Here is a 22,546-nt window from a genome sequence, read left to right as displayed (position 1 = left end):
GAAATCATATAATTGTCTTTCTCTGATTGATTTATTGCTCTTGGCATAGTACCCTCTAGTTCTATACACATCATTACAAATAGAAAGATTTCCTTTCTCTTTCTTTCTTTCTTTCTTCCTTTCTTTCTTTCTTTCTTTCTGGTGGCTGAGTAATATTCCGTTGTATATATACACACCACATCTTTATCCATCCATCTGTCCATGGACATCCGTACTCTTCCCATAGTGTGGCTATTGTGGACATTGCTGCTGTGAACATTGGGGTGCAGGTACCCCTTCGGATCACTACATTTGTATCGTTGGGCTAAACCCCTAGTAGTGCAATTGCTGGATGGTGGGGTAGCTCTATTTTTAACTTTTTGAGGAACCTTTACACTGTTTTCCAGAGTGGCTGCACCAGCTTGCATTCCCACCAACAGTGTAGGAGGGTTCCCCTTTTCCTCATCTTCGCCAACATTTGTTGTTTCCTGGCTTGTTAATTTTAGTCATTCTGACTGGTGTAAGGTGTTATCTAATTGTGGTTTTGTGTTGTTGTTGTTTAAGATTTTATTTATTTATTTGACAGAGAGCGCAAGCAGGGGGAACAGCAGGCAGGCAGAGGGAGAGGGAGAAGCAGGTTCTGTGCCCGATGTGAGGCTCAATCCCAGGACCCCAGGATCATGACCTGAGCTGAAGGCAGCCGCTCAACTGACTGAGCCACCCAGGCACCCTTCATTGTGGCTTTGATCTGTATTTCCCTGATGCTGAGTGACGTTGAGCATTTTTTCATGTATCTGTTGGCATTTGTGTGTCTTTGGAGAAATGTCTGTTCATGTTTTCTGCCCATTTCTTGACTGGATTATTTGTTTTTTTGGGATATTGAGTTCAATAAGTTCTTTATAGATCTTGGATACTAACCCTTTATCTGATAAGACATTTGCAAATATCTTCTCCCATTCTGTAGTTTGTCTTTTGGTTTTGTCTGTTTCCTTTGCTGTGAAAAAGCTTTTATCTGGATGAAGTCCTAATAGTTCATTTTTGCCTTTTTCCCCTTGCCTTTGGAGACGTGTCTAGGAAGAAGTTGCTGCCACCAAGGTCAAGAGTTTCCTGCCTGTGTTTTCCTCTAGGATTTTGGTGTATTCCTGTCTCACACATAGGTCTTTCATTCATTTTGAGTCCGTTTTTGTGTGTGGTGTAAGAAAATGGTTCAGCTCATTCTTCTGCATGTGGCTGTCTCATTTTTTCAACACCATTTGCTCGAAGAGACTTTTTTCCACTGGACATTCTTTCCTGCTTTGTTGGAGATGAGTTGACCAGAGTTGAGGGTACATTTCTGGGCTCTCTATTCTTTTTTTTTTTTTTTTTAAGATTTTATTTATTTATTTATTTATTTGACAGAGAGAGAGAGACAGATCACAAGCAGGCAGAGAGACAGAGAGAGAGAGGGGGAAGCAGGCTCCCTGCTGAGCCGAAGGCAGAGGCTTTAACCCACTGAACCACCCAGATGCCCCCATGTGTAACTTCTGAAGTGAAAAAAAAAAGTAGTATAGCAGGGAGAGGAAGGGACGGGAACAGGAAAAACGTGACTTTCTCCATGTTAAATAGTCAAGTTTTTGTCTTTTTTTTTTTTTTTAAGGAAACCTCACCCTCAACATGGGGCACAGACACACAACCCCAGGATCAGGACTCTCACGCTCTCCTGACTGAGCCGGCCAACCAGGTACCCCTCAAATAGTCGAGTTTGATCCTGATCCCAAGGCCTAAGTGCACAAATGACTAACAACTGATAAATAACAAGAAAGAGGCTAACATGTGAAGAATAGGCTTAACCTCACTAGCAATCAAAGAAATGCAAATTAAAACAATACGTGAGAATCAGGTCTATTAAAGCAGCAAAACTATCTCTCAAGGATAAGGGTGTGGTGAGACTATAGTCATTAATTACTGGTAACATTGTAAATTGGTACAATTTGCTCTGAAAATTATTCAGCAGCAGGTAACCAGAGCTGTAAAAATATTCACACCCTATGGAAATAATCTACAAGGTGGAAATATTTTTTTCCCCTGGGGGAAAAAAGTGTTCATAAGAGCATTATTAATGGAGCAGAGCCCCTCATTTAGATGGAGGGTCCACATTTGGCTGTTTATAGAAGGGTGGGCCTGTAAGCTTCTGAACATTTATTCGTGCTAGTTTATCCACAGAAGGGTTTTTTTTACCTGAAAGAAAAATGAAGAAGTATGAGGTCGTGACTGAGGAAGAATGGTGGGGATTGGCCTGGTGTCTGTTTAGGCCTTGGTTCTTGGGTTGTCTTCCCCCCCCCCCCATAGTATACCCTAACTTTATGAGCTTCAAGTGGAAAAGCTCAGTGTCTGGAGGAGTGTTCTGTTTTCCTATTTTTTTTTTTCTTCCTTGTGAAATACCTTGTAAATAAGAAGTATGTCAATAATGCATTTAATTCGAAGAATTATGGTACAAAGCAAACCTGTGTGCTCAGCTCCCAGCTTAAGAAATAGAAACTGAGCATTCTTTTCCCCCATCCCAGTGAACCTCTACTTTGAATTTCGTATTTATAAATCCTTTACTTTTGATTATACAATGCATGTTTACCCCTATAGCTCAAGCAATCCATTGTTTAATTTAGCTTGTTTTTACCTTTATTGTATTTTGACCCTTCTGTGTGTATTTTTTTCTTATTTTGGCTCACACTTTGAAACATATTCTTAGAGGATAAGTCCAAGCTCCTTCTCTTCAGTCCTCCCACGCTCTACGTCTGTCTTTTAGTTTCTTTTTTTTTTTTTTTTGAATTTTGAGATTTTTTTCATTTGAAGGTAAATCTTAATGCTATTAAATTCACAAGTATGCTAATTTAAATACCCAATTCTATTTATCTAAAACACACATTGCAAACATACAAATTATCTATTCTCTCCACATGTCAGAGCCCATTCATTTCATGGTTTGGAAATGCGGAGAATAGATTCCCCTTAAACTGCAAGTCAGCAGGTGTTTCTTTACAGTTAACTTTAGCAAAATTCATACAAAATAGTAATTAACAATGATCTTCTTTACTTGTTAACTCACAAGGAAACACCTTCAAAACTGCATTTTGTTAAAGTTTCTGTACTAAAATGTAGAAAAACTGAACTACACAAATATTGAAAAGTTAAAAATTCCTTAATTTTTTATTCCTGGTACCACTACCACAATTTACAGGGCAATATACCTGATGTAATGAAAAGAAAAAGACAAAGCTACAACAGATAAAAGACCTCAGGAATGTACATCTAATTGACACTACATTGCATTAATCAATAGCTGCACTTTTTGCAAACTGTGGCTATGACAGTCCTGAACAAGAAGGGTTTCCTGTTTAAGCTGCAGTAACTTTTCTGACTATGGATCATCGTTCCGTCTGTGGCAGATTTTTACAGTTCCTCTAATGCATTTGGGACGACTGTCTCAAAGTAACCTGCAGCTTTCCTGACAAATCCTCGCTCTCTCTCCTGCTAAGAACTGTAGCCCTTTTCTTCTGAAAAATTTTTAGAACCTTCTGCTACCATATCCACCACTTCCACCACCAGAGCCATAACCACCACCACAGGGACTGCCCGAGCTTCTTCCACCAAAACTGCCCCGCTTCATGGGTCCATAATTTGATTGCTGTTGTCCACTATAATTTCCAAAATCATTATAGTTCCCACCACCACCATAGTTACCTCCAAAATTTCCTCCTTCATTGTAACCATCGTATCCTCCACCACCACCTCCATATCCACCTCCTTGGTTTCCATATCCTGGTCCACCACCATAGCCTCCTCTACTACTGTAACCAGGACCACCACCATAGTTGCCACCATCACCTCCAAATCCATTACATCCACCATCACCTCCTCCGTAACTACCTCTGCTGCCACCACCACCACCACCATAGCCTCCTCTTCCACCAAAGTTTCCACCACGGCCAAAGTTACCACCACCTCCAGAGTTTCCTCCACGACCCATGAAGTTGCCAGATCCACCTCCACGACCTCTTTGTGATCCAGCAGACGGCATTTCTTGTTTAGAAAGGGCCTTTTTCACTTCACAATTATGCCCATTAATAGTGTGGTATTTCTGAACAACAATTTTATCAACTGTATCATGATCATCAAAAGTTACAAAAGCAAATCCTCTCTTTTTTCCACTCTGCCTGTCTTCCATAACTTCTATGGTTTCAATCTTGCCATACTTTTCAAAGTAGTCTCTCAAATTATACTCTTCTGTATCTTCTTTAATACCACCAACAAAAATTTTCTTCACTGTTAGATGGGCACCAGGCTTTACAGAATCCTCTCTAGAAACAGCTCTCTTTGGTTCCACTACACGCCCATCAACCTTGTGTGGTCGGGCACACATTGCTGCATCCACCTCTTCAACACAAGAGTAAGTCACAAAACCAAAACCCCTGGAACGTTTTGTTTGGGGGTCTCTCATCACCACACAATCTGTAAGTGTACCCCATTTTTCAAAATGTTCTCTTAAACTATCATCTGTAGTTTCAAAGCTCAAACCACCAATAAACAGTTTTCTCAACTGCTCTGGTTCCTTTGGATCATGGCCATTTACATTCTAATGTCTTCGTGTGTCTTCCAAAGTAGAGATGTTAAGGCATTTAATATGAAAACACCCACATGCTCCTCACCCCGGCGGCGGCGGCGGCGACGGCCGGAGTCCTAGTTTCTTCTTTTTTTAAAAGTAATCTCTACTACATCCAACAAAGGGCTTGAAATCATGACCCTAAGATCAGGAGTCATATGCTCTTCCCACTGAGCCAGCTGGGTACCCCTCTACCTTTTAATTTAAATTAAACTGTTCGTCCTCTCTTTTCCAAAAATATTTTCCCACTGTTCTTCACCTAAATAATTCTCTTAAAAAAATTTTTTTTAGATAATTTCTACACTTGGGGCGCCTGGTGGCAGAGTCCCTTGGGCATCTGACTCTTAATTTCAGCTCAGGTCGTGATCTTAGGGTCCTGGGATCCAGCCCCATGTCAAGCTCTGTGCCCGGGAGGAGTCTGCTGAAGTTTCTTTCTCTCTCTCCCTCTGCCCCTCCCCCCCATGCTCTCTCTTTCTCTCTATGAAATAAATGAATAAATCTTAAAAAAAAAAAAGTAATCTCGACATTCAACGTGGGGCTGGAATTTACAGCCCCAAGGTCAAGAATCACATGCTCCACCTACTGAGCCAGCCAGGCGCCCCTAGATAATTCTTATTCTTCAAGTCTCCCCATTAAACTATAAACTCTTCCAAGGTGAAGATTATCATCATTACCATTGTTGTCATTGACATTTATGGACCAGATAAAAGCGGGTACTACACAGAGAGTTTTCTGTGTCTCATCTCATAGATCCCCACTCAACCCCATGAAGAAGGCAGAGGGACTATTCTCATTTTGCAGATAAGGATATAAGGGTCAGAAAGAGTTGGTAACTTGCTCGAATTTCAAGAGCTCTCACATGTGGACCTATTTCACTGTCTTGTCTAGTGTAGGATTTGGTGTGTAGATGGACTCAGTACATGTTTGTTGCACTGAACTGAAGGGAAAAGTCAAGATGGAAAACCATCTCTTTAGTTCAGATGATGACAGCAGGGGTGCAGAAGAGGAGCCAGAAACAAGATGTGGTTTGCCAGGCTATTACAGAGTTAAAATCTGGGTAGTGAAATTGTTTTGTTTTTGTTTTTGTTTTTAAACACTAAGGGACCCAGGGCAGCTGGGTGGCTCAGTCAGTTAAGCATTTGCCTTTGGCTCAGGCCATGATCCCTGCGTCCTGGGATCGAGTCCCACATCAGGCTCCCTCCTCATTGGGGAGCCTGCTTTTTCCTCTCCCACTCCCCCTCCCCACGATCGTGCGCTCTCCCTCTCTCTCAAATAAGTAAATAAAATCTTTTAAAAAATATAAATACTCAGGGGCTGGTATTTTTCTCTTATTTAATTTTTTATAAAGTTTATTTTTTTAGTATTCTCTGCACGCAATGGGGGGCTCGAACCCACAACCTCGAGATTAAGAGTTGCATACTCTTCCGACTGAGCCTGCTAGGCACCCTTCCCTCTTTTTTTTTTTTTCTTTTTTAGTTTGGGCAGTTCTGTATTCGTGGAAAATTTTAAAGAAAGCACGTGGTTCTTTTACAATTTAAGAAGAGAGAAAGCAGGGCAGAGGCAGAGGCTATGTGACTTGGCACCAACAACATATAGCAAATAAGGGAGAAGAAGGAATCTAAGCCAAAGGCATGCTGGGGGTGGGAAGCCCTATTAAAAGAGCCTAGAGGGGCGTCTGGGTGCCCCTGCCTTCAGCTCAGGTCATAATCTCAGGGTCCTGGGATTGAGGCCCACATTGGCCTCTCTGCTCAGCAGGGAGCCTGCTTCCCCCTCTCTCTCTGCCTGCCTGGTTGTGATCTCTCTCTGTGTCAGATAAATAAAATCTTAAAAATAAAATAAAAGAGCGTAGACATGACAGCCCTGAGATTAGCTACATGTACTAGCTAGATAGTAGCTACGCACACACGAGGAAAGGGAAAGAATGTAATAATGGGGCCTAGGAATTATCCTGAGGTAGAAAGAAGATTTCACAATCTTGCCTTTTTGTTCTGTTGTCTCCCGGGGCCTGCCACGGTGCTCAGTGATGCCACTCACTTCTTGGACATTTACTGTGGGGCCAGACATCGTGCGATAAACACTTTATATCACAGATCGTCTCAATGCCTTCAGTTTCTCTCCCTCTAATATAACTTACATATAGCTGCTGAATCACATTTCCTCAATGGCCGATCATGCCCGGCCGCTACCAGGCCATCAGCAACACGCCCTGCCCCAGAGAATAGTGTCTGAAATCCTCAGTTTGGCAGAGAAGAGCTTTCTTGGGGTGACCCTCACTCATCTGTCCACACTGCTCACATTGTCTCACACTGCTACTTTTCCAACACAGTAAGTTCCTTACCTGTGAGTACGTGTCCATTAACCCATCTGGGGAGCACTCACTGATCACCGGCTACATGTCAGACACTATTTAGGTGTCGGGAAGAGAACGGTAGACAAGAGAAGTACCTCCCTCCTCTCATGGAGCTTACCCAAACAAGCGATAAACGAGAAGCTGTCAGACAGATGTATGGATTTTGATGACAATAAGAGAGGTTAATGGGATAGTGAGTGCAGGGAGACGAGGACTGACTTAGGTGGGGACAGTCAGGGAAAGTCTCTGCAAGGAGGTGAATTTCATGGGGCGCCTGGGTGGCTCAGTGGGTTAAGCCTCTGCCTTCAGCTCAGGTCAAGATCCCAGGGTCCTGGGATCGAGCCCCGCATTGGGCTCTCTGCTCAGCAGGAAACCTGCTTCCCCTCCTCTCTCTCTCTCTCTGCCTGCCTCTCTGCCTACTTGTGATCTCTCTCTCTGTCGAATAAATAAATAAAATATTAAAAAAAAAAAAAAGAAAAAAGGAGGTGAATTTCAGGCTGAAAGCTGGTTGGCAAAGAGGAACCTAAGCAAAGATGTGGGCAAGGAACACTCTGGGGCAAGGGGTCTGTTAGGACCAAAGCTCTAAGGTGTGTACAAGCTTGGTGTGATCAAGGAATGGAGGGAACGTGAAAAGGAAGGTGATTTCAGAGGAGGCTGTGGGGGCGGGGTGGGGGGAATTTTAGATCAAGGGGAGCCTTGTAGGTCTGGTGGAAGATTTGGGTTTTTATCCGAAAAGCAATGGGAAGCTACAGACAGGTGATGTGATGTGACTCGATTTAAAATTTTAAATGATTACTTTGGTTTCTATGAGAAGGAATTAGAGCAAAAACAAAATCAGGGAGATCAGTTAGGAGATGAAGGCAGGAACTCAGAAAATGTGGTGGTTGTTTGGAGCTGGGGAGTGGCAGTGGGGATGGAGGTCTGACAGAGGTTTGAGAGCAATCAGCGAAGTAAAATCATTAGGGCTTGGTGAGGATGAGGATTTTGAAGTGACAGAGAGAGGAAATGTGGAGTATTCCAAGATGCCAATGGCCCAGGCATAGGTTAGAAACAAAGGGAAAACAAGGAAAGGCAGCTATCTCAACCCTCACCACTAGCATTTAAATATTCCTGCTTGGGGCGCCTGGGTAGCTCAGTGGGTTAAAGCCTCTGCCTTCAGCTCAGGTCAGGATCTGAGGGTCCTGGGATCCAGCCCCATATCAGGCTCTCTGCTCGGCAGGGGGCTTGCTTCCCCCACTCCCTCTGCCTGCCTCTCTGCCTACTTGTGATTTCTGTTTGTCAATTAAACAAATAAAATCTTTAAAAAAACAACATACAGATCGTATTTGATTTAGAGCAATACCTAGGCAGATAAAAGAGACGAAGATGATATACTCTCATATTATCCTGAAAAGGAGGCAGAATCATTCTCTGCTAATAGGGACGTGGCTTCTTCTCCTGCTTCAGGCAGGACAGTCCTGGCAAGTATGAATTGGCAAGTTGGGAGTCCATCCCTGACTAAGGAATCACTCAAGTACTTACTGAACTCTTTTACACATTGTTTGATGGCAGAACCGGACAAATTGGAGGGGAGTAAGGCAGGAGAAAAACAAGGGAGTACCTTAGAAAAGTTGTGAGATTTATGCAGTTATAAATGTCCAGAAACAGTCTCTCAGGGGACGGGACTCGGAAATCTAAGGCATGGGGCTGAAATCCAGGCAGTAATATTTAAAAATTGAGGGAATTCTAGTAAAACAGCTAGGGTGGGGGTACTTGGCTGGCTCTGTTGGTTAAGTGTCTGACTTTTTTTTTTTTTTTTAAGATTTTATTTGTTTGAGAGAGAGGGATAGAGGGAGAGAGCATGAGCAGGGGGAGGGATAGAGGGTGAGGAAGAAGCAGACTCCCCACTGAGCAGGGAGCCCCAACATGAGGCTTGATCCCAGGACTCGAACTCAGGACCCCAGGATCATGAACTGAGCCAAAGGCAGATGCTTAACCAACTGAGCCACCCAGGCGCCCCTAAGTGTCTGACTCTTGATTTGGGTTCAGGTAGTTTGAGCCCCATGTTGGACTCCCCACTCAGTGGGGAGTCTGCCTATCTCCCTCTCCCTCTGCTCTCTGTCTCTCTCAAATAAATAAATGAATAAATAAATCTTAAAAACAACCACCACCACCACCCACCTAGTGTGCTGTTCCTATATAAACTGTAGTTTGGGGAAACCAAAGAATTGGGAAGAGGGAGTTCTCCTTATATTAGTATTTCAGCTAATAAATGAAGAAGGAATAAATTATGGAAATAAAACATCACCATTTGGCAAATGCAAATGGCATGAGGGCTAACATCATGAGATAAAATCATACCATGTACTTCCTGGTAGAAGGACACGAGATCACCATGGAGTATTCTTACCTCTCGGAATCTGAATCTGATCATGTTTATACATCCAAATACCAATATTAGGAGAGCAGAGGAGGGGTGGCTGGCTCAGTCGGGGCGGGGGGCACATGCCTCTTGGCTCTTGATCTCGGGGTTGTGAGTTTGAGCCCCATGTTGGGTGTGGAGACTACGTTAAAGAAATAAAATATTTTTTTTAAAAAAGAGAGGGGAGCTGAGGATAGAGAGTCATGTTAAAAGACCCCAGAGGATGGAAGTGGACGAACACAGAGCTGGGGGAACACTACAGGACAACCAGGTTTCCTCAACAATAAGTTATAAGAACAGAGACAGAGGAAGAGGGGAGCAGATCAAGACATGTAAGGAACATACCAACAAATGGATATGGAGACCTTATTTGGATTTTGATTCAAACAAACTAAAAATGACAAAAGCAAAAAAAAAAACGTAAGATAACCAGGGACATGTGAATGTTGACTGAAATATTTGATGATACTGTGAATCACTGCTCATTTTTTTTCAAGAGTAATAATAGTATTGCGGCTGTGTTTAATAGAAGAGACACCTTTTACAGCAGTGGTTCTCAAAATTAGAGCATACGTCACATCGCCTGGAGGGCTTATTAAAACACGTACTGCTGAGCTCCACCCCTAGTTTCTGATTCAGCAGCTCTGGGGTGGGAACTTAGAATGTGCATTTCTAGCAAGTTCGCAGGTGACACTAAGGCTACGGGTCTGGGCTCACTTTTTGAGAACCACGGCACTGGGTTAAGCAGATTTTAAAAATCTGATTTCTCTTTCAAAGAAAGAGCTGAGGTTATCAGCTGAGTTCTATCCGGCTGGGTTACAGCTCTCAGACAGGATTCCATATAATGAGAGAAAATGAACTCTTGTTAAAAGGCTCATGTAATAATTTAGTCTGTACTGCCACAGGAAGGCGTGAAAAGAACACCTTCAGATCACTTTTCTGTCCGAGTGTGACATACCCAGCTCCCTCCTTAAGCACCCGCGTCTGCCCTTCCCCTTCTCACTCCCCAGCACAGGATCCCGTAAAGCTCCCTGGAACTTGGGCCACATCCCTCCATCATTTCCAAATTCAAAATGGGTTGATGCATATAATCTGGGGCATCCAGTCCTACACGGAGTGTCTCACTTCTGAGACACAGAACTGGCCCGTTCTGTGCTGTTGTAGAGGGGACTTGTTGCCAAATGTTGGCTCTTCTGTCCCCTGTGTGACCCACAATGCGTCATTCGGCGATTTCGGGCCTTAGGTTTTCAACAGGTAAAGAAAGAAATCTGTGATTATGAGAGAAAAGGGGGCACCTGGAGAAATATTAGCCAGAGTTCCTTGGAGGAAAGACATTTCCAACAATACTAGAAAACTGCACTTTACAGACATCATGACTTTATAATTTAACAACAAAGTGCGTGTGTGTGTGCGCACGCACGCGCATTAGATCCTCACAACAACCTTGTGAGGTAGGTAAGGTAGAGGCTGAGAGGAGGTAAAGTCTGGCCAAATTAAATGTCAGGGCCAGCGCTCCAACACCTCACCTCAATGCAGTCAGTGTTCTTTCCAACACACTGCCTTCCCTCAATTCATTTCTACTAAATATAGGAATGTGCTAGTGCATAAAATGATTAATCTAAAAACATCAGGCTTGCGTTAACTTAAAACTACAGGGCCCACGAACCAGGTGATTAGAAAACAGGAGCGCTTTCCTTCAGCTGATTGCCAGGAAGGATCCTTGTAGTATTTAGCGTCTCAGCGGTTTTGCTTCCATAGTTTTACAGCCCTCTCCCAGCCTCCTCTGGCTTGTTGACCGTGGGGTATGTTCTAGGCCTCCGACGGCAGCCAGCCTCCAGTGGGATCTCCTACCCTGCTGTGCAAAGAGCTTCGGAAATTCTTTCAGCCTTGAAGTCACAACACCACAAACATCCTCTAGGAGAATTCTGCCTTGTCACGGCGATGAGACATCTGGTGACTAACGTCTGCAAAGCACTGGATAGGGAGAGTGTTTTCTGCTTTATTACATCTTTGTGTTCATGGCCCAGATCCTCTAGCTGCAATCTAATTGCTTGCGAGTTCTGGCCTTGTAGGGCTGTGCTAATGAATTCCTTAGTGAATCATAAGGCTAATAAAGGTATTGAGGACTTTTTAAGGGCCCGGTGTTATTTAGTATTAAGGGCTTATAAGAGCTCAAATATTAATCACTAATAGTGATAGTGTGGCCCCACGTATCTCACTCCTCTTTCCGTAATCAAGCATCATCAACCAAACTCACATTTCCGTAAGGTCAGTTAAAAACACTGAAGGAATGCCTTTTGTATTCAGAACATTATTTGCGGCCTATGGGTTTATCCTCACCATTAAAGTGTAGGAAAAGGCCCAGCTTGAGCCACTGATGTCCATGTTCAGGCTTTCTCTACATGGAGCACCCAGAGGCAGCAGAAATGAAAATCTGGAAAGGGGCAGAAGAGCCACTACAAACCATTTCCTAGATCAAATGGGTATTTTGATGGCATAAGAGATGTGCTTTCTGACGGAAGCTCTTGTCACATCTATTACAGTGGAAAGGTTTTTCTCCTGTATGTGTTCTCTGGTGTGTGAGAAAATGGGAACGCTGATTGAAGGTTTTGCCACACTCGGGACAGTGATAGGGTCTGTCTCCTAAGTGGATTCGTTGATGGGTAATGAAATGGGAGCTCTGGTTGAAGCTCTTCCCACACTCACCACATTTGTAGGGTCTTTCCCCCGTGTGGATCCGTTGGTGCTTTATGAGGGCAGAGCTGTCGGCGAATCCCTTCCCACAGCTGTCACACTTGAACGGCCTCTCCCCTGTGTGTGTCCTCTGGTGTGTGACCAGGTGTGAGCTCTGACTGAAACTTTTGTGGCAGTCAGGACAGCTGAAAGGCCTTTCTCCTGAGTGAGTACTCATGTGCGCTACAAAGTGAGAACTATCTCTAAAGCCCTTCCCACACTCTGGGCACTTAAAGGGCCGTTCCCCTGTGTGGGTTCGTTGGTGCTTAACCAAGTCTGAGCTCTGGCTAAAACTTTCCCCACAATCACCACACCTATAAGGCTTCACTCCCGTGTGGGTCCTCTGATGGGTGATGAAGTTTGAGCTTCGACTAAAGCTTTTATGGCATTCGAGACATGTGTAGGGCTTCTCTCCTGTGTGGGTTCTTTGGTGCATTATGAGGTGTGGCTTCCGCCCAAAGGTCTTTCCACACTCTGGGCATTCATAGGGTCTCTCACCTGTGTGGGTTCTCTGGTGTTTGATGAGCGTAGAGCTGTCGCTGAATTTTTTCTCACACCCACTGCACTGGTAGGGTTTCTCTCCTGTGTGTGTTCTGCGATGGGTGACAAGGTCTGAACTCTGTTTGAAGCCCTTCCCACACTCGATGCATTTATAAGGCCTCTCACCAGTATGGGTTCTCAGGTGTCTTATGAGATAGGAGCTCTGGTTGAAGCTTTTTCCACATTCTGCGCACACAGGCTTCTTTCCCACATATCCGTCCAGCAGCCTGTTTAAATCCTTCTCCTGTGGAAGGGGCTCCAGTTGGCCCTCTCCTGGTAGGGTTCCATGTTGCCCTTTCAATTCAAGGTCCCTCTCCCAGTTTCCTCCCCATCTAGGAGGATGAGAAATATCTTTATTGGCCCTTTCTGAGGATGTTCCACATCGTTCTGCTATTTCTGAAATGTCCTGATTGAGTTTTGTCACCTGATTCTCAAAGTCTGAAAAATGAACGAAAGTAACGGGGAACAAAGTTAACCAGTTATCGGGACAAAGCATCAGAAGGCAGTAAGAAAGATTGAGATTAGTGCTTTGGCAACAGACTACACTTAATTTGACTTTGTATAAAGTTTTCACTTTGGGAAAAGGTGTTTTTTTTTAAATTTTTTATAAAGATTTTATTTTTAAGTAATCGCTACACCCAATGTGGGGCTCAAACTCACAACCCAGAGATCAAGAGTTGCATGCTCTACTGACTGAGTCAGCCAGGCACCTCTCACTTATGAAAAGTTTATTGAAGTTCATTAAGCTTACAGAAAACATAAATTCCTAAACCCTTTTTAAGATGAATCTTGGGGGACACCCTGGGTGGCTCAGCCGGTTAAGCATCTGCCTTTAGCTTAGGTCAGGATCACAGGGTTCCTGGATTGAGCCCTGCATCGGGCTCCCTGTTCAGCAAAGAGTCTGCTTCTCCCTTTCCCTCTGCCTCCCCACTGGCTCATGCTCATTTGCTCTCTCTCTCTGTCAAATAAATAAAATCTTAAAAAAAAAAAAAAAAAAGATGAATCTTGAGGGGCGCCTGGGTGGCTCAGTCAGTTAAGCATCCAGCTCTTGATTCTGGCTCAGATCATGATCTCAGGGTCTTGGGATCGAGCTACATTTGGGGATCTATACTTATCAGGGAGTCTGCTTGAGGATTCTCTCTCTCCCTCTTCTCCTGCCCCTCTTCCCACCCGCACACACTTTCTCTCTCTGTAAAATAAATCTTTAAAAACAAACAAACAAAAAATAGATAAATGAAGACTTAAGCGCACCTGGCAGGCTCAGTCGGAAGAGCACGTGACTCTTGATCTTGGGGTTATGAATTCGAGCCTCATGTTTGGCATATAAAGTTTACTTAAAAAAAATAAAATGAAGACTTTATTTGTTCAATTACTGATTGCCCAAGAAGTCAAATTTAAACTTCTAACAGTGAGAACAAAAGTCTATGGCAGCATTCCAATTTCTTCATCTAAACAAGGGCTGAGGGTGCCCGGTGGCTCAGTCTTTAAGCATCTGCCTTTGGCTCAGGTCATGATCCCGGAGTCCTGGGATCGAGCCCTGCATCGGGCTCTCTGCTCAGCGGGGAGTCTGCTTCCCCCTCTACCCCTGGCCCTCCCCATCTCCCATGCTCTCTCTCTCTTTCAAATAAATAAAAACAAAATCTTAAAACAATAACAACAACAACAACAACAACAAAAGAAACCAAGGTTGAAATGCTAGATTTCCTCCCACGGGGTTATATCCACATCTCACCCGTGTGACTTTCCCTTACGATCTTCCTTGCCTCGAAGTTTTGGAGTGGTAGCACCCACGGCTCTTCCGTCTGCTCCAGCTGGGAGATTACACCTGTACCGGCAAGTCTATAAAGGAAGGTGAATGTAGGATATTAATCTGAGCCAACCACACAATGTTTGACCAAAAATGCAAGCCCTTCTCCTTCCCTAAGTAGAGAAGAAAGCCCAGGGAGATGCTAAGCTAATGTGTATTTGGTCTCATTGAAAGGATTGCCATGATGGAGTGATAAAAAAGGGTGATTTCCCCAAGAGACTGAGAAAATAGCCCCTTTCCTCCCATTAAAACAGTAACAACAACAACAACAAAACAAGGAGACTTGGGTGATAGAAAGTCCAGAGTGAGCACAATAATTCATCTCTGAAGCCACAAGGCTAAAGCCATGTAGAGAGATAATTTTATCAGCAACAATGCTGCCATGACCTCACCCTTAGAAGGAATCAGGGAAGTTAACTATAATGTTGGGCTTTAAACTTTTCCCAGAAGGACAGCAGTAGATACAGACATGCATGAGAAAAAGACAAACACCTGTAAGAAAAAAAAAATGGGCAAAGGATACAAATAGGCAATTCACACACACACACATACATATAAATGTATAAATACGTGAAAATCTTTATAAAGATGTGAAAAATCTTTAACCTTACCATTAACCAACTATAAATATGTGAAAAATCTTTAACCTTACCATTAATCAAAGAAATTCAAATAAAAACAGACCATACAATATGGAGATAAAGAGTGCAACCACCATAGTTTCAATCTTAACCCTCCCTCTTATGAGCTGTGTGACTTCAGGAAAGTGACTTAAACTCACTGTGTCTCGGGGTCTTCCTCTGTAGACTAGGGATAATGATAAGACCTATCTCATTAGGAGATTAAGTGTAAGTCCTCAAAAAATGTTCGCTGTCACAATTATTTAACCCGACTCTTAAATTATAATACCTACCAGGATAGGTAAAATGTAAAGAAATGGACACTTTCAAATAATGCTTGCAGGAATAAATAATTCAATCTTTTTGGAAGGAATTTGGCAAAAATATGAAATACTTCAGAAATGTATCTATTCTTTGATCTAGCAATTCTAATTCTGGGAATTCTTTTTATTTTTTTTTAAGATTTTATTTATTTATTTGACAGACAAAGATCTCAAATAGGCAGAGGGGCAGGCAGAGAGAGAGGAGGAAGCAGGCTCCCTGCCAAGCAGTGAGCCTGATTTGGGGCTCGATCCTAGGACCCTGGGATCACGACCTGAGCCGAAGGCAGAGGCTTTAACCCACTAAGCCACCCAGGCGCCCGAAATTCTGGGAATTCTAAGGAAATAAAAAAAAGTTAAAATAAAAAGTTGTGGGATTCCTGGTTGGTTCAGTTGAAAGAGCATGTGATTCCTAATGTCAGTTGTGAGTTTGAGCCCCATCTTGGGGGTAGAGATAACAACAACAACAAAATAATAATAATAATAAAACTTTAAAAAAAAAGTTGTGGAAAAGATATATTAGCTAATTACTAACTAAGTATATTTTAATAAATAAGACCTAAAGAAGAAAGACAGCTAAGAGATGGTCATCACAATACTGGTGAAGATCTGGAAATGACCTAAATGTCTCATGACAAAGGAATAATCCTATTTGACTAAGCCACACGAAACTGCCATTGTGCAAGCTAAAAAGTGGTTTAAAAATGGTCAAGTATACAGTTCAATCTAACGGAAGAAGTTATCATATTCCATTCAATAAATTACTAAGTAGTTATTTTAAGCAATGTATAGAAAACTACTGTTGTCAATATATATTCACAATACATTATGTAAAAAAGTAAGATACACAGCTGAACATACAAGTATGATCCCAATTTTTTTCTTTTGCTTTTGTTAATTATATACATTTTTAGAACCATGCTGGAAAGATAGTAATTCTTCAGTCGTGGGATGGAGTGGGACTTTGGTTTCCATTTTGTGTCTCTTTTTCTTCAAGGGGCATATACTACTCATGAAGTAAAGCAAGGAGAAGGGGTAGCTGTTGTACTTTAGAAAAAGCACTGGAGGTTTGTTTTGTCTGTTTTTGAAGTGACAGGAAAAAACACAGCTCCCCCTTTGCCACAAAGACCTGGGTTGGACTCTCACCTCTGCCACTTAACTCTGAGTCTCAGGGTCCTGACCTGAAAGAGGGGGACAATAATAACCACATCAAAGAGTTATGGTGAGATATTAACAAGACAATAAATATCAAAGATATCTGCAAGCCATAAAGTGCCATAAAAATGGAAGTCATTTAAAAAAAAAAGTGGAAGTTATTCTTTTTCTACAAGGGAGGCAACAAAGACTCTCAGAGAGCTGGTGCTCTAAGAGACCAGCATCCCTAGAGACCGCTCGGACCCGGACGGTCTCACAATATCTAAGTCTGAAATCTGAAGGAGAGTAGCAGCCTTACCCTTTGAGAGCCCATTCTTCTAACTCTGCTGGGTGGTACCCCTGAAGAGGATTCTCTAAGCGGTGTGCAGGCAACCCATTCTTCCCTGAAGTCCTCAGCCACATCATTGAGAATCATCAGTTCCTAAAGCAAGAGACCTCAGTATGCATCAAAAGCTCTCTGGACATTCTAATCATTGTCTCAAAACCAAAAGACAGCCCCAGTGGCCACCAGTGTACCCAAAGAAACCACTCTCCCCACCCCTCACCCCCCGCTCCCCCGCCTAGAATAGCAATGAGGTAAATTCTGTCAACCACGGAGGGGTTGCTTTTCTTGTTCTGTTTCTACATCATCCTTCCCTTGGCCAATACGCACATCACGAAGTGAGGCGTGGAGCTCCCAAACACATCTACAGAATCCATAGTCTTTGGAAACATGAACTTTTTGAGGATTAACTTGTTCATGATGGACAAGATAAAGAAGAGAATATGTGGGGATGACTTGATTTGTGAAAAGCTCTCCAGCTACATTTTCCTCAGCAAGCTAGGAGATTGTGGACTTCATTCTACTTGTATTAATTATGGAGCAGCTGACTTTTCCTGGCTTGTAGATTTGGTGTCAACTTCAAGGAACAGACTAGGCAGAACCCCAAAGCCAACGACCCGGGGTACCATTCTATTTCAAGGTTTAATGGAATCAGAAATGAGGTTTAAAAAGACATGGGTAAGCTGTAAAATAAAGTAAAATTTAATGAAGATACACACACACACACACCCATGGGGCCTGAAAACAATCATCAACACATTGATAAAACTGACAGCAGTATCAAGAAAAAACTATTTGGAGGTTGTTGGTCAGATTACTGGATGGATCAGTAATTTATTCAGCACAAGTCACAAAAAAAGATAATTTTTTTTTTGTTTTGTTTTGGGGTCTTTTGTGGGGTTTTTTGGGGGAGGGGGGTGGCTTAAAGAGTTTCCAGTAGAAACAAACACAAGTCAGCCAGATGAACCTGCTACAAAAAATTCTGCATTTCAGTGGAGGATGGACCAGACTGGAGTGAGGAAGCTTAACTCTTCCCGGGTTTTTTGTCTCACCCATCAAAGTACCTGCGTGCGACGAGAAGACACTCACACTTTTCACGGAAATATTTACACATTTCCACACATTGGTATTGGTCATTATAAAGTACTGAATTTTTAAGGACCTAAACACCGCAGGGATACATTTCATCTCTCTGGATTAAAATAGTGTCATTAGGAAGTAAGTTTTGAGCATAAATTTTACTTCTACATCCATTCGGAAACACAACTGCTGGGCCCACTTGCAGGAGACAGCGGGACTGAGGGGGAGAGAGTTCGCAGCCACGGTCCCAGAAACCTTATTTCTCGCCCCGCCTCCTGCCCCCACCCCCACCCCGACAGGTGACCCCGCAGGCCCCAGGGCGCAGAGGTGCTGTGACTAAGGGCCATTGTGAGCAGCACCAGTTTGTTCGCTGGGTTATTAATAGGGACATGACGGCACGGGTGGGCCGACACCCGTCCCTCCCGCCCTCCCCGGACAGTGCTCGAGGCCCTAATCAGGGCGCCGCGGTCACAGGGTCACAGCCCTGAGCTGAAGCCCGGAGACCACCTCGGAGGAGAAAGAACATTGGTCGAGAGGATGGGCTCTCCCGACGACGGCACAGAAAGCCGCAGCCACCTCTCCCCACTCTTCAGCAAACGCCGCGGGCTCCGAAAGGCGAGCGCGGGGACCTGGCAGGGACCACATCGCGGCGGAGGGCAAGTCCCCTCCACGCCCCTCAACAGCTCCCAGGCTACCGCCGCGGTCTCCTTCTCCGCATCACTCACCGCCCCGGGGCCCGGTCGGGGATGGAGCAGGAATTGAGAGTCCTCCACCGCCGAGCCACACCCGGCCCACAACGCCGAGGCGGTCCCTCCCTGAACCCGACCGGGAATCATGACAGGGCTGTGGGGACACAGGTGGGACTCAAGGCTCGACAGCCCGCGGCCGGAAAACACCGCCCCTGTTCCCTTACCATTGGCTCCTCATTTTCCGCGACCAGAAGCTTCGTCCGTCCATAGGCTGACAGAGCTTTCAATCACCGCGCGGCCTGCTGGGAAACGTAGTCTCGAACCAGCCCTCAAAGGACCCGGAGTCCCGGGATACCCGGGTCCGAGCGGTGGCAAGTACTGAGCCCAATTCTCCCTACCGCGGGAACTGCTCCTCTAGAGGTGAGCGAGGGATCTGCAAACGGGAGCCTCCCGGCCTCGCCCGACTGCCGCGGAACAGCTTTGTACCAACGGCGGCGTCTCCCGCGCTCTGGCACCTCGCACTCTGCCAAGCGTGGGGCAGCTCACCGCCGGGGGCTTGTGGATCCTCCTCTTCCAGGTCCCCCGTGCCGAACGCCAGAGCCTGCGTGGTGTCTGTCCCCAGCCGGTTCCAGGGCAACTCAGACTATGCATTAAGAAACCCCACGCAGAAGCCGTTAGCAGAAAACAGACGTTCTGCTCCCTTCCGTTAGCCTCACAGTTCCACTGGTTAACACGACTGTTAATAGCCAGAGGAGGCTGGCGAGGGTGTCAGATCGTCTAGGAAATGTGTATTGGGTTCCAAACTGTGGAGGCCACTGGGTCTTATGGGAGAACTAGTGTTCACTTTCGGGGGGCCCTACCTAAAAAAAAAAAATAGAAGCCTTTCTTTACAATGAAGACAACGCACCTATCCTGTTTGTTGATTCAAAGCAATTTAAAAAAAAAAATAACATTTTATTTTTTTAATTACCAGCTCATGACTAATGTAAAGACTCCTTCAGTGCTAATTCAACCATTCCGTCAACAAATGTATATGGTGCATCTTCCAACATCTTCCAATAAGCAGTTGCTGGGAACGTTCTACATTCCAGACTGTTCTGGGCACTGCAGTTACCCCCAGGAATTATGTATGACCATTGCTTCCATGAAGCTCACAGATCAACAGGGGAGAGAAACCATAGAAGATACTAAAATACCAAATAATATTGCCTCCCCCCCTCCAATAGCTAGGGCATCTCATTTGTTTTTGCTGTATAGCTGCAGTCATCTGCAAGATAACCACAATAGTATTTGGGAGAATTCTGTCCACTACAAACAAATGTCTGGTTTTGCTTAGCGGATGTACTTTAGTTAGACAGAAATAGGGAAAACAAATCTCATGGGAGCCCAGAAGCAGCAAGGAACACCCTGCAAACCTAGGGAGTACCAGGCCTCACACAACTGGAACATAGTCCAGGATCTGGATCAACGGCATCTCGGGCCCCTCAGGGCTCTTTCTGGCGTTCTGCCATCAGGAAGATACCATGGCTCTTCAATCAATCAGCAAGGAGCATGGAGGGGAGAGGAATGAGAGTCACTGAACCTGGCTGCGGCTGTCCGTTGCCTCTCTTCTGTGGTCTCTGATCCTTCTGCCCCAGCCTTGCTCTCTCGGGGCTTACTCACCACTAGCAGATGTGTGGGAAGAAGAAGGGGAGGAGAAGCTTGGTCTCATAATAAAAACAGCCAGTAGAGGACAAGAGGCCAGGTACTGCTGGTGGCCACTTAGGTAAGACCTTGACCTATTAGGAGTTGGGTGCTTACAGGTGTGCCAGAGAGAAGGCAATGCAGGTGCAGAGGATGAAAAGAAAGACTTTTAGTAGGTACTGTAACTGTTTTTTTTTTTTTAAATTTTTAAATTTTTAAAAAATTTTTGGGCACCTGGGTGGCTCAGTTGGTTTAGCATCTGCCTTCCACTCTGGTTATGATCCCAGGGTCCTGGGATCCAGTCCCACATGGGGCTCCCTGCTCAGTGGGAAGCCTGCTTCTCCCTCTCCCACTCCCCTTGCTTGTGTTCCCTCTCTCACTGTGTGTGTCTCTCTGTCAAATAAACAAATAAAATCTTTAAAATAAAACATTTTGTTTTTAGGGGCACCTGGGTGGCTCAGTGGGTTAAAGCCTCTGCCTTTGGCTTAGGTCATGATCCCAGGGTCCTGAGATTGAGCTCCGCATCAGGCTCTCTGCTCAGCAGGAAGCCTGCTTCCTCCTCTCTCTCTGCCTGCCTCTCTGCCTACTGTGATCTCTGTCTGTCAAATAAATAAATAAAAATCTTAAAAAAAAAACATTTTGTTTTTAAAATAGTCAAATTTGGGTAAAATTTTTTGTTTATTTGATAGAGATCACAAGTAGGTAGAGAGAGATCACAAGGAGGCAGAGAGAGATCGGGTGGCAGGGTGGGGTGGGGAGCAGGCTCCCTGCTGAGCAGAGATCCCGGTGCAGGGCTCGATCCCAGGACCCTGAGATTATGACCTGAGCCGAAGGCTGAGGCTTAACCCACTGAGCCACCCATGTGCCCCAACCTTAGTCAATTTAGAATTTAAACTCCCTTTGAGAAGAGAGCTGCCTCTCTCCCCCAAGGGTCTCTCCTCCACTTACACCCTTTCCCAAGATATTATCGGGGTATAAGGGGAAGGCACTGGGGAAAGGGGTCCCAGTTCTCAGCTGACCTCCACTGGCTTCTGTTACCCACTCGTGCTCACCTCACCTCACCAGATCTTCCATGTCAGCGTCTGGACTCATTTCATCTCCACCGACCTGTTCACACCTGGAGGCCTGTTCTCTCTGGTACCTACTTGGGCTGCTGCCCAGACGCCTTGGCCACAGGTCCTCAGCCATATGGTGACCCTTTGGGAGATCTCCTGGCTCTCAACTTCAGCTACTCTGCTTACTTTTACTGGAAGCACTTGGAGACTTCTGGAACCCTCCATGTTCCACAGCGTAAGTCTTGGGGTGTTAGCTCTGACCCTTTTCCTGCTCAGTTCATCTAGAACTACCCCATGTTTACTTGGGGATGCTCTCCGTGCCAGTTTCCTTTAACAGTTCAAAAAAGAAGCAGACAGCGATTTCTTTTATGTCAGTTTCCCTTTCGACCTCTCTGGGGGTTCTTAGCATCACTTTCCCGCTTCTCTTCCCCATTGGGGATCAATTCCCTGGCCTGCTTTTAATGGCGGAAGGCTGTCTGGAAAGACCTCCATAAGGAACCGCACTGGGCTACATGTAAGAGAAACCTGACCCCTGTGGCATTGCCAGAGGAGGAGCTGTTTTTCTTGTGTCTCAGGAAGCGTAAAAATAGGGCTGGGACAGCAGCTCTGGGCCACCACCAGGGACCCGGGCATCCTCTGTCTCCCTGTTCTGCCATCTTTAGTGGGTGCCTCTTGTCTTGGTCACTTCTAGCCATCATGTTTGGGTTTCTTGGTAGAATATCATTCTGCCATGAAATGCTATCACCGCTGAAATAACATAGAACGTGGAAAAATGAAAAATGTAAAAACAACAACTAAGAAACCATATGGCAAAACAGGTGAAATACCCATTTGTATGTGGTAAATATTGGTCATTTGTAAACCCACCCACTAACCTTCTCCAAAAAAACAGCACCTGATCTTTCTGGAGAAAATAGCACCACCCATGGGTCCAATGAGAGCAGGTATCTTCCTCTACCGCCCTCCCTCTGTCACAGGGTGTGGTTTGGAAGTGGGTACCGGGCGCACACTGAACGAGTCGCAGCTCTGTGCCACCTTGCCATGACGATCTGTCACAGGGTGTGCAGGGAACTCAAGCTGAGCCAGTCAGGGACCTGCCCCGGCACTTCTGAATCTGGAACCAAAGAAAATAAGACCTTTTCCTGCCTGCAGGGGACGATGGGAAGAGGCCAGGCT

General features: G+C 44.7%; 2 protein-coding genes across 5 annotated transcripts; both read right to left on the bottom strand.

Annotated features, from left to right (window-relative positions):
* Positions 1 to 2,951: 2,951 nt before the first annotated feature.
* On the bottom strand, positions 2,952 to 6,679 carry LOC125103819 (heterogeneous nuclear ribonucleoprotein A3-like). Its single transcript, XM_047735703.1, has 2 exons — positions 6,650 to 6,679; positions 2,952 to 4,588 (listed from the first exon to the last, which is right to left on the bottom strand). The coding sequence occupies exons 1-2, from the start codon at positions 6,677 to 6,679 to the stop codon at positions 3,521 to 3,523; spliced, it is 1,098 nt and encodes a 365-aa protein (XP_047591659.1). The 3' UTR covers positions 2,952 to 3,520.
* Positions 6,680 to 10,075: 3,396 nt separating this feature from the next.
* On the bottom strand, positions 10,076 to 19,555 carry ZNF774 (zinc finger protein 774). 4 transcript variants are annotated; one of them, XM_047738212.1, is made up of 4 exons: positions 16,840 to 18,837; positions 14,372 to 14,478; positions 12,598 to 13,077; positions 10,076 to 11,340 (listed from the first exon to the last, which is right to left on the bottom strand). In XM_047738212.1, the coding sequence occupies exons 1-4, from the start codon at positions 16,944 to 16,946 to the stop codon at positions 11,324 to 11,326; spliced, it is 711 nt and encodes a 236-aa protein (XP_047594168.1). In that variant the 5' UTR covers positions 16,947 to 18,837; the 3' UTR covers positions 10,076 to 11,323. The 4 variants fall into 4 exon arrangements, with proteins under 4 accessions (XP_047594168.1, XP_047594167.1, XP_047594166.1 ...); XM_047738211.1 differs by adding an exon at positions 18,857 to 19,555 and having other exon boundaries at positions 10,081 to 13,077; positions 16,840 to 16,962; XM_047738210.1 differs by having other exon boundaries at positions 10,081 to 13,077; positions 16,840 to 17,927; positions 18,669 to 18,837.
* Between the last annotated feature and the right edge of the window lie 2,991 nt (positions 19,556 to 22,546).

The sequence above is a fragment of the Lutra lutra genome, chromosome 7, assembly GCF_902655055.1.
Source record: "Lutra lutra chromosome 7, mLutLut1.2, whole genome shotgun sequence".
NCBI lineage: Eukaryota > Metazoa > Chordata > Mammalia > Carnivora > Mustelidae > Lutra > Lutra lutra.
The sequence above is the reverse complement of the archived record's forward strand: the minus strand, read 5'-3'. Positions and strand labels throughout refer to the sequence as shown.

Excerpts from the sequence above, each read along its gene's own strand:
- LOC125103819 (XM_047735703.1), bottom strand. The coding sequence starts at position 6,679 with ATGTCTGGCCCCACAGTAAATGTCCAAGAA. Across the intron at positions 4,589-6,649 it reads CCACAGTAAATGTCCAAGAA|AATGTAAATGGCCATGATCC; the intron begins GTGAGTGGCATC and ends CGAAGACATTAG.
- ZNF774 (XM_047738211.1), bottom strand. The coding sequence starts at position 16,946 with ATGATGTGGCTGAGGACTTCAGGGAAGAATGGGTTGCCTGCACACCGC. Across the intron at positions 14,479-16,839 it reads GAAGAATGGGCTCTCAAAGG|ACTTGCCGGTACAGGTGTAA; the intron begins GTAAGGCTGCTA and ends CTTCCTTTATAG. Across the intron at positions 13,078-14,371 it reads CGTAAGGGAAAGTCACACGG|ACTTTGAGAATCAGGTGACA; the intron begins GTGAGATGTGGA and ends TTCATTTTTCAG.